Source organism: Glycine max, chromosome 2 (genome assembly GCF_000004515.6).
Source record: "Glycine max cultivar Williams 82 chromosome 2, Glycine_max_v4.0, whole genome shotgun sequence".
Classification (NCBI taxonomy): Eukaryota; Viridiplantae; Streptophyta; class Magnoliopsida; order Fabales; family Fabaceae; genus Glycine; species Glycine max.
The window spans coordinates 7,152,763-7,164,265 of NC_016089.4; the positions used below are offsets into that span (position 1 = coordinate 7,152,763).

Sequence of the window (11,503 nt, forward strand, 5' to 3'; positions counted from 1 at the left end):
TGAAATTCAAAGTATGGATACGGTGGAAATTTTTCTTGATAAAAATATGTTTCTATTTTTTAAAATATTTTCATATTTAATTTTAATCTATATAGAAAATTAAATATATTTTTAATTTCTATAATTAAAAATATATGTTTCTAGTCTTTGATGGAAAATTAAGATCATACTATCTTTAATATAATTTTTTAAATAATTATTATAAAAACTAATAAATTTATTATATATAATAATTTGTGATTAGATTACATTATAAAAAGCTTTCATATTGTTAATATATTATTATTTTTCTTAATATATATTTTTTATCAAGAGGGGCTAAAAGCCCCTAAATAAATTTTTTATTAGAAACTAATGTTACAACATTTATACAAAATTATTAATTTACTATCATATCCTAATGTTATCATATTCTTTATCAACTTATATTTAAATTTATAATTTGTTGTATCTCATTATAATGTCTTTCTTAATTTTTTTCTTATTAAATTTAAATATAAGAATACTAAACTTAATACAAAAAAAAAAGTTAAATGGTTTTGTCCTAATCGTGTAAATCGATTTTAAACTATCAATGCATTCATAAATAATTATTTATATAACTTTTAAGATAGTTCATAAAAATTAACAAAAATATCAAATATGATAAATTATTATTAGATGATAATGGAAAGTGTATATTCTATTTTTTTCATAAAAAATAGTTCAAATATATAAGGGTCTAAAAAATCAATGATAAGAAGTTACGCCAAGAGGTTATGGACTTTTGTATGGGATAGTTAATTTTCAAATTAGGTCAAATTATAATTTAATTTTAAAAACTAACACAAATCAATGCAAAACAGTAATCATGTTTTGTCGGTCAATGAAGTCCCTCCTTAGATTGAGAAGTGAATTTTCACGAAGGCGAAAACTACGACATCAACCTAATGGACTACTCCGAACAATGCAAAAAATGTCCCCTTAAAGATAATTTGATGCCCCATTCTTTTTCTTGGAAATTAGCTTCCAAAACAAATTAAAAATTTTAACAGTTTCATAAGGTACTTGCCAGAGTATTAAAATATTTTAACATTTTTGGAAAGTATTTTTTGAAATGTGTTGTAATCTTAACTAATTTTGGAAAGTAATTTTTAAAAAAAGATATTTTTAAAAATAAATTAATATATATATATATATATATATATATATATATATATATTAATAAATTAAACCTGTCAGGTCTCATTTAAACGTGAGTAATTGGGGATCGGATCACCGAATGAAGATCGATATGGCCATCTTTAGTACATGAAGTTTGACACCAGTCACATGATCAATGTGAATTTTAATTTCTCAGGAATTAATATTGTTTATTGCCTAAACTTTAAGACAAAAATTTGAATAATCAACTCTCAAGAGAAGGGGGCAAAAATGAAAAACGAGTAGCAAGCTAGGTAAGTAGCAAACATCATTTTCCATTGATAAGGTGATGGCTCTCTATCGTACAACTCTACAAATTAATTTAATAATTTTTCTAATTAAAAGAAAGATCAATAGTTGTGTACAATCCATTTTGTCTAGGAAATATATTGGAGTTCAAAGTCTCTAATTCCATTCTCAAATCCAATGTTCTGTTCACAACATTCACACCAGCTGTTAACAACAGTGTAGTCTCATTGCTTTGCCTTAAAATAGTTGAAGTTGTAGCCACATGTTTATCATTAATTTCCACAGAAACTAGCTTGTTGATCTGCCTTAGCAATAAATCAAAGTCATCTTCGCTCCTAACTAAGCTAAGACGCACATAGCGGTTATCAGCACCAAATAAACTACCTTCCCGGCCAGTAATGTTAACTTCTTTGAGGACTTCATAACAAGAACGATCTTCTAATATTGATGTTTCACACTTCAACCACGCAAAAGCTGCAATAACATCAATATGAAATTCTTAGTATAATGATAAAAAAATGTTTATTTTGTATGTTTAAACCATTGGATTAAATATATAATATACTTAATTAATAAATTGTAACTTTATCTTAGAAATTATCACTATATAATTTTTATATATGTACAATTCTTTATTTTCCTTCTATTCTTACTTATTTAATTAGATAAAAGCTCCTTATTTGCTTTATGGATGTTGATGATCTACTTATACATTGATCTAGAAAGGAAATTACCTGAAGAAGGTGTTCTAATTTGCTGGGAAAATGAACAATGTTGAGGTTTCAATTTTTGAGTAGAAAATCTTTTTGATTGAGACAAGACTTTGCTCAATTTACTCCATCGGTTCTTCATTGTGTTGTGTCCGAATTCATACATTTCCCTGCCATTTCCACTGAGAACTACCTTTAAAAGCTTCATCACTCTCAGTTGAGTCTCTCTAGAAACACCGTAGGTACTCAAGTCCATGTATGTTAGCATTCTTTTGTACACAGCTTCATCATTTATTATTGCCCACCTAATAACACAAATCAATGGATACATTCTTTCAGGAAAATTCTTTAAGATACAAATTTAAACAGTGTTCATGAAATACACAAAATGTAATTTTCTCTCTCTTGAAATGACATTTTTTTTTTGTTTAAAATAACTCATTTCTGTTTCTACTACTTGTGAAGAAATCATTTAGAATATCTTCTTTTTGTGCAACTACGTACGGGTACATAGCTACTACATAAAATAGATGGTTTATTTTAAGCTGTTTAATGCTTGATAAAAGTTTTAAAAGAGAACTTCTATATAACATGTGAAAGATACTATAGTATGACATATTTAAGAGGCAAAGAAAAAATATTTTATAAAAGAAAATATTAAAGATTTTGTGTTTGTCAAATTATATATACTACTACGTCTTTGGACTAGCTAGCTAATAATTTGGAAGCAAACTTAATATAAAGTCAAATAGCATAATGCAATTTAAACAGTTTGATGTACAAGTGCATGAGACTTCATCACGCAAAGTTATGATCTAGCTAGTACAATTAAACTGATATTTACCCAAATCGACTTCCAGCATGACCAGTAAGCTTAGAGAGTGTAAATATCATTAAATCTTCATCTGCAGGTGCTACGATAGGTGTGAAATGTGGCCAGTAGTAGGCAAGGTCATGAATTGTCTTCACAAATTGACCTTGAAGGACAGCCTTCTTCATATGCCCGTCCGGATTGTTTGGAGAAGTCACCAACTCAATAAAGGTCGAGTTTGAAGTATCATTATTCCACATTGACGTGTCCCCATTGAATTTATAATCCTCAGAATTGAAAAATTCAGTTTGCTCTTTATAAACCTAGCAAGTCATGAAGGCACAAAATTGAGTTTAGACAATCAAGAAGCATTCATCTCCAATACATTTTTTTCTTTTATTATTAATTAGTTAAGATTTTTTAATTAAGACTTACAAGATAAGTGTCACTTCTTAATTAACGTGTTTTTTATATTTCACTTTGAGTAATAATATATAACTAAAATAATATATATAAATTATATCTATCCAAAAAATAATGTAGATTGGATTAAGTTTGAATCTAATTAAATTTTAAGATAATATTCGAATTTATTATAATACGACATGTTAAGTCTATTAGATCACTTGTCATTGCCCTATTAATGATATGAATGAAATAATATAAATGGGAGAGGTGAACAACCCTCACCTCATGAATATAATTAGCTTTTGATGTTGAATTAAATTAATTTAACATTTTTAGTGAGTCTCTTTGGTAAGTTCCAATAAATTTAATTAATTAACATAAAAAAATTAGTTAAAGTGTTCATGAGTGATAGACATATTGAGAGCTGTAAATTTAAGGAGCCTAGCTAGGTCATGGTTTTCAAATTTACCGGGTAATATGGGGTTGAAGCCACCACTTTTGTGGGTGAAGATGAAGCCTTTGAAGAAAGGGCATGCACTGCAGCATTAAGAAGATGAGTGGCACCTGCTCCAAATATTATGTATTTCCCATCTGTTATAGCATTTCCAACACTAGCATGGACATTTCGAATGTGTGCCTTCAACTCTTCGGAGATGAGAGAGCCATCACTGTATTCATAGCTCATGCGATGCCACCCTGCAATCACTATTGCACTGCTAGCTGCATTCTTCACCCAAAAGGGCTCCAAAAAAGTGGGATCTCCACTGCATGGATCGATATCATACATATATTAATAATTAGAAGTTAATTTAGTTTTTATTATAAAAACAAAAAAAGAAGTGTAGATAGTATATAGGCTAAGAAAAAACTTTTACATCATCTTTCAATCAATAATCTAATTAATACAAAATTAACTAATTATATATGATTTGTTTATTAACTTTTATCGTAACCGCCAGAAAAAGCCAAATCTCTCACATTTTTAATTAATTAACAGTCTAATTATGTTATACCCACAGTACATGGAAATTAAGCTAAAAACATTAAGTGTTAATATAATTAACATGTAGTTTTCCATTTAGGTAAAAATTAAAATATAACCTAATAAGTATTTTGTATGCTACTATTACACAAGTGTTTATAAATAAATATGAAATATTAAATAATAAATGTATAAATTTTTAAAATATTTGAGAAAAATTATTTCATTGATAATAAAGTATGTGAATAAAAAATATAAAACACAAATGTTTTTAAAATTTTATTTTTCAAAATATTAAACATTTAATTAATATTTTTCTTAATAATAAATTGTACATATCTCATTATATATATTTAATTTCAATTCAAGAAATTAAAATATTGATTAAAATAATTAGAGAAATTTATTTCTTTTACTGGGTAAGTAATTAAGAATACATTGATTTGACAGAGAATCCTATAACACATCATAAAGACAATTCGTGGCTGCATGAGAAGAAAAAATATATAAAGATTATTGTTCCATTTTTCAAGAATGGAAGTTATAACCTAAATGTGAATCAAAGTTTTTGTTTCTGATTGTTTCATAAAAAATATCTTCAATTAGGTGGTACATATGATATCATAAAAATTATATAAAGATTATTCCATTTTCAAGAATTGAAATTATAACATAAGTGTGAATCAAAGTTTGCATGGTTTCTGGTTGTTTCATAAAAAATATTTTAAAGTGGTACAAATGATATCATAAAATTAATAGACTCATTACTATTTTGTAAATAGTAAATACATACCAAAGTAGTAAATTAATTTTAACTCCTCAATAGTAAATTAACTATTAAACTATTAAAGACATTAAGCTGGTGACTTCTATTGAAACAACAATACCCAACTCATGCATCTTGATATTTAATTTGTCACGACGTCAAATTTGTGGCAATTAGATCGAGTGTTGCAAAAAATTAATCGGATAACAAAAATTCATTTAGTTGGTCCACCATGGGTTTAACTCTAATTAACCAGAATAACTTGATTCACTTTTCTGGTAAATCAGAACATTGTTAAACGTATTAGCTAGCTGAAGCTAGCTAGGTTAACTCACTTAGCTAATTTCTTTTGAAGAAATAAAATTGTAAAAGACCGAAAAATAGAATTATAAGAAAAATTATTAATTGAAGCATTAGAGCTTCAGGAAGTTATTTTAATTATCTCTTAAAGATGAATGAAATTAAATTTAAATATCTTTTTAATCCCTTAAATATAAGTCATTTTTTAGTTTTTTAAATTTAAAGTTATTTTTTTTTCTTAAAATTTATAAAATATTTTTATTTAGTTCTTCTACAAGTTTTGAGTCAAATAGAAAATAAAAAAAAATTATAGTTTTTGGTATTTTTTATCATTAGAATTTGATTTTCTATTTTATATTTTAAAATATGATTTTTTGATGGTTTGAAACCGTCAAAATCAAGTTAATAAAAAAAATAAAATAATTTTTAAAGTTGTTAATGGACTTTTATTTTATTTTTTTTCTAACTTAATCATGATAGGTTTTTATTATTAGAAATAGTACTTTAAAATATAAAATGATAAACAAATTTTGGTTATGAAATTGTGAATTTTTATTTCATGTTTCACTCGCATTCTGCAAAAGAATTAAAAATAATATTTTGTAGATTTGAAGGATTAAAAAAACTAAAAAAAATGATTCAATTTTTAAGAACTAAAAATATATTTAAGTTAATATGTTTAATTTTATGATCGAGCAAACCCAAAACAGAAAAGTAGAGAAGACTTTTTGACCTTGTAAAAAGTTATAGACGAAGTTAATATTATAAGTTTTCAATTCTAAGCTCTCAGTATAAGAAGACTTTAATTTTGATCATATATTGATTAAAAATGGGTATATAAATACTTTTAGTTTTGTGTGTGCAGTAATTTTTTAGGTTAGTCTGCATATATACCGGTAGCATTAGTAATTTTTTAGGAAAACATTTAGAGCTTTTTATCCTACATCTCAATATAGATATAATGACTTATACAGTTAGCCAAAGAACAAGTTTAGAATAGCACTATTGTTGCTTGACACTGACAAATTAAGGCGTTATGGGCACAAATGCTCTGACAGAAAATAAAATATGCAACACATGCAATAAAACTTATTAAATAGTACAACTAGGTTTCTTCACACCTCACTTGCGAAACCCGTTCAAACCTATGAATGGTTATCGTTGTTTTAAAAACAGTTTGTGGCTGTAATTTTAGCCGCAACATCAAGATTTTTGGATTCATTAATTATATCTGCATGGCGATTGCAATTGCCAGCCCCATCAGTAGCATTTGTATGCAACTTTCCACAACATGTAGAATCGTGACAAAACTGCAACTGGGACTACAATTTAAAACCTTCATGGCTATACTAGCTAGTCAGGCAATAAGACAAGGTGTGTGAGTGTTTGAAATCAAGAATCTAGTAAAACAACAAAGATTATAAACCATTTGCTTATAAAATAAAAGACAAAGATTAATACCTATCTGCATCAACCATGCAATCGGGTTGGAGCTGTGAGCAGTCACTTCCTCCATAGCACATGTTGCATTCGCAAACAGGCTTGCCATGAAGAAGTAAACCATCCAAAAAAGCCTTTCCATGGCCGGAGCACGAGATCGACGATACAGCTTCAGCTTCTGTCATAGCTTCTTGCGTCCAATTTTGCTGCCATCTGTTGCGTATGAACATGCTAACTAAAAAGAGATTAAGTGCAATTGAACAAGTAAAAGATAGAATATACTTTAGACTATGAACCCTAGCCATGTTATCCCTTATATGCTGTCTCGTTTTGGATTTCAGTTACACCCACACACACATATATATATACAAGATTTGAGGGGAAGCAGCAAGGAAAGGGCAGTGAATGTTTTTTTTCATTGCCAATTCACTCGTGGGAAATATGAGTATTAATTTTGCATTAGTTGACCTTAGTGAAATACTGTTTCGGTCTCCTAATTTTTATTTTTATAACTTTTACGTATAATGCAACATGTGTGTAAAAAATGAAAGACACGCATTCGAAGATTAAGATTTTCCTTTCCACACTTGTATAATGGCAACTGGCTCAAAGAAATCAATATCTAATCTAGAGGTTTTCTCTGAACTTTGTATGTAGTCGACGATGACAGTGAAACGCGTTCAATAAATATAGAAAATGTGTCTTTATTATTAATAATGTTGCATCTTGTCCTTAAGATCGTGATTGGATTACATATGTTTGGTAAAACGAAAGCAAAAATATAGTCTCACATACTACCACATATTTTCAAAACACTTTTTGTTAACTTATTCTTTCTTTCTATTATTTTCATCACGTTGTTCCTCCGTTTATATATTCTTTCTATTTTGTTAACTTCTGTTTCTTCTTTCTCTATTATCTCCTTTCTTTTAATGTTTGTTTTACAGATAATTATTTTTGTCACGGAAATATTATTTCAGACAATAAATATATGAAAATATTATTTCCAAGTATATTATAAAAAATATATTTAATTAATTATTAAAAATTATTGAAAATATTGTTTATATATGCCCAAGAATAATTAAAACATATGTTATGTGACATTTTTTTTTCTAAAAATATATATAATAACTATTGAAATATCCTTATTATTAAAGTTTGTTAAAAAAATATACAAATGTTTTCAGAATAGATACAAATGTAATAAACCACACCAAAGTCCAAACAACAGTGCCCAAAAACCTCACTACATTTCATCATGGTCCCATGCTTATTTTACCGGTGATTACATATATATATATATATATATATATATATATATATATATATATATATATATAAGCAAAAAATTATAGATGCATGAAGGGAAAATTGAGGATAGTGGGTGATAAGGAAAATATGTGTATTTTTACTCACTAAGATTGAATAACTTATGTCCCAACGGAATAAAATATTTTCTACTCTTTTTCGTCGAGATTAAATATTATTTAAATGTGGAATTATGACTTATCCAAAAATAAGATATATTTAGGATTAATTATTTTATTATTTTATAACAAAGATGGGATAATTTTTTTCTTCTCGTATTCTTGGGAGTAAATTTTTTTATCTGTGAAACAAACATTCTCAAAGGAATAGTGTAATTCTTATTATTAATACCCATTTATATTTATTGTTGAAAACCCATTTTCTAATACATTTATTTGAATATTTTTAATTACTTATTAAAATTTATTAAAAATATGAATCTCATTTCTTAATTTTTTATTATTATCTCATTGTTTATTTAATGACTCTCATTCATAATTTTAAAGTTTTTAATAAATTTTAATTGATAAGTGTGTTAAATAGAAGGTGTAGTGCTCTTCTTTAGGCATTTTTTATGCTTCAATATCATATTAATTTTATGCTGGTCAACCTCACAATATGGCGTGATTTATGAACATCATCAAAGCATATTGCAATATTATTTTGGTTATTATCTTGCCATCCTTTTGCTTTTTTGTTTGGATCAACGTGTTTGCTAGCCACGGAACATAATAATTCTATAAGTTTTCAAAAGTTTTAAAAATATAAATTAAGCAACCACAAATGATCGAATTAATCTGTCGCATATTGAATTAATTAAAATAGGAAATAATTAAGTTTGCTTTTTTATTGAGAGAAAATAATTAAGTTAGCTAAAATTACATAGAATGTATCAATTAACATAAAATCACATCGCAACCAAAAAAAAAAAAAAACCTTAACAAACTTTCCCAAAACTTTTGTGTTGCAAGTTATTCCATATTTTGCATATTAACTCACGTAGATTTGTTCCCTAAAAAAACTTATGTAAATTTGCATATATTTTGGATATATAAGATTGGTCTAGTGATAAAAGAAAAAAAATTATGAGTTTGAATTTTCTTTTAACAAATTAACATTTATGTAGTGAGTTGTATAGGAAGAGGAAGCTGTAGAAAGGTATTTATTGGTTTATTGGAGTTGAGGGGAGTTTCTTCACCGCAAAAAGATAAGTTGGACTCATGGAGGTGAGTGCTAGATCAATCTGAAAGTTATACAGTTAGAGCTACATACGTAGCTTTATGTGATCGTCATTTTGGCTCATTCATTGATGATATTTTGACTCAAACTTGAAATTTAAAGTCCCTCAAAAGATTTATATATATATATATATATATATATATATATATATATATATATATATATATTACAACGTCCTTATCAGTTTTCTGAATATTAAGCTGAGTACTGAAGATCGCAAACTGCCCACACTTACTTTTGGGTCTTATGTAGATCTTATTTTCCTCTAAGCACCAGCCTAATCAAAAAGGATTTTCATAGTTTTTCAAAAACAGTTATCAAGGGCACACCTTTGCAGGCTTACTAATCTCAGGTTTTCGAAAAACAAGAAAAAAGGTGGATAAGAAAGATAAAAAAAAAAAAAAAAAAAAGAATTACTGTTCACAACAGCGGGGTTCTAAATCATATTCGCATTTTCCAAACAAAGATAACTAAGGCCCTTGAGGGTGCCTTCAAAGGATTAGCTAGACATAGTGAGATTCATACTTACAGTTTATCGAAGAAAATTTTTGGGGAAGAGTGGGAAAGATGCATAAAAGAACTTGATATTATTGCACAAACAACTATTACAAGTTTCTCTTTCCTCAGTTTCTCTCTCTTATTATTGGGTATGATATTGTTCAGCATATATCTTCAACTGAACCTCAACACCCTTAGAAAAAATGATACAGAACCGAGAACCCGTAAATGTAAAAGGTAATAGAAAAGAAATAAAAGTAGGCAAAAGTAATAAAAGCACGTAAATAAAAGTAGGCAAAAGTAGGCAAAAAGTACAAAAATATAATAAAAGTAAAAGAAAGTAAATAAAAATAGGTAAAAAGTACAAAAATATAATATAGATTAGCAAAGGTGGCAAAGCCTCCTAGTTAGATTTATATTATATTTGAAAGCTAAAATTAATAACAGTTAAGAGTAAGCGGTATGCGGAAGGAAAAGATCAAATTAGATGGATAGAAGGCAATTCCAAGTGGACACTATAAGTTATCTTATTTGGAAAAATATAAAATATGATGAACCCATTTTTTTTACAACGTCCTTATCGGTTTTCTGGATATTAAGCTGAGTACTGAAGATCGCGAACTGCCCACACTTACTTTTGGATCTTATGTAGATCTTATTTTCCTCCAAGCACCAGCCTAACCAAAAAGGACTTTCATAGTTTTTCAAAAACAGCTATCAAGGGCACACCTTTGCAGGCTTACCAATCCTAGGTTTTTGAAAAACAAGCAAAAAGGTGGATAAGGAAGATAAAAAAAAAAAAGAATTATTGTTTACAACTGTTGGGTTTTAAATCATATTCGCATTTTTCAAATAAAGATAACTAAGGCCCCTTGAGAGTGCCTTCAAAGGATTAGCCAGACATAGTGAGATTCATACTTACAGTTTATCGGAGAAAATTTTTGGGCAAAATAACTTGATATTATTGCACATACAACTATTACAAGCTTCTCTTTCCTCAGTTTCTCTCTCTCACTATTGGGTATGATATTGTTCAGCAACTGAACCTCAACACCCTTTATATAGAGAAAGTTTACATAACAAGACAAAACCCCTTCAGTCAAGAACAGTAAAATTACTGTTCATTTACTTTGTCACAGGGTTATCTTTTACAAAACAAATTTATTATAGATAAGCTCAATGTCCAATCTATGCAATAGTAATGATTCCTGCCTTGGATTTTAACTATGTTTAGGCAGAACACATTTTTCTTTAACTCTTAGTTGACTTTGTGATCATAACATCTTCTTCGTCTTGGATATTCCCAGGACAGAAAATGCCAGATGAATCTTCCATTGAGAAATCAGTAAAAGGGAAAGTAGGAGTTTGTTGTCCATGGCATCCGCTGGCTTCATAAATCTCCTTGTCTTTTTTTTTTCTTTCTGAAAGAACTGAACCAGTTTGTTGTTATGATCCACCGGGAAGGGAATGAAAAATTTCCCATTGTATAAGGGCAGGAAAAGCTTTGTGTCATGAGTTTCTTTTATTAGATCAAACTCACGTTTGTCCTCTTATGAGAAGAACCATTGATAACCCTGAATTTGTGCCCTCATAAGGCTATATTGGTA

The 11,503-nt window shown here is 27.9% G+C and overlaps 1 protein-coding gene across 1 annotated transcript; it reads right to left on the reverse strand.

Moving 5' to 3' along the window:
* Positions 1 to 1,312: 1,312 nt before the first annotated feature.
* Positions 1,313 to 7,193, reverse strand: LOC100809653 (tryptophan aminotransferase-related protein 3). The gene is made up of 5 exons (XM_003519940.4): positions 6,870 to 7,193; positions 3,830 to 4,124; positions 2,986 to 3,275; positions 2,166 to 2,446; positions 1,313 to 1,905 (listed from the first exon to the last, which is right to left on the reverse strand). The coding sequence occupies exons 1-5, from the start codon at positions 7,151 to 7,153 to the stop codon at positions 1,517 to 1,519; spliced, it is 1,539 nt and encodes a 512-aa protein (XP_003519988.1). The 5' UTR covers positions 7,154 to 7,193; the 3' UTR covers positions 1,313 to 1,516.
* Positions 7,194 to 11,503: the final 4,310 nt, after the last annotated feature.

Excerpts from the sequence above, each read along its gene's own strand:
- LOC100809653 (XM_003519940.4), bottom strand. The coding sequence starts at position 7,153 with ATGGCTAGGGTTCATAGTCTAAAGTATATTCTATCTTTTACTTGTTCA. Across the intron at positions 4,125-6,869 it reads TGCATGGTTGATGCAGATAG|TGGAGATCCCACTTTTTTGG; the intron begins GTATTAATCTTT and ends CGATCCATGCAG. Across the intron at positions 1,906-2,165 it reads AATTAGAACACCTTCTTCAG|CTTTTGCGTGGTTGAAGTGT; the intron begins GTAATTTCCTTT and ends ATGTTATTGCAG.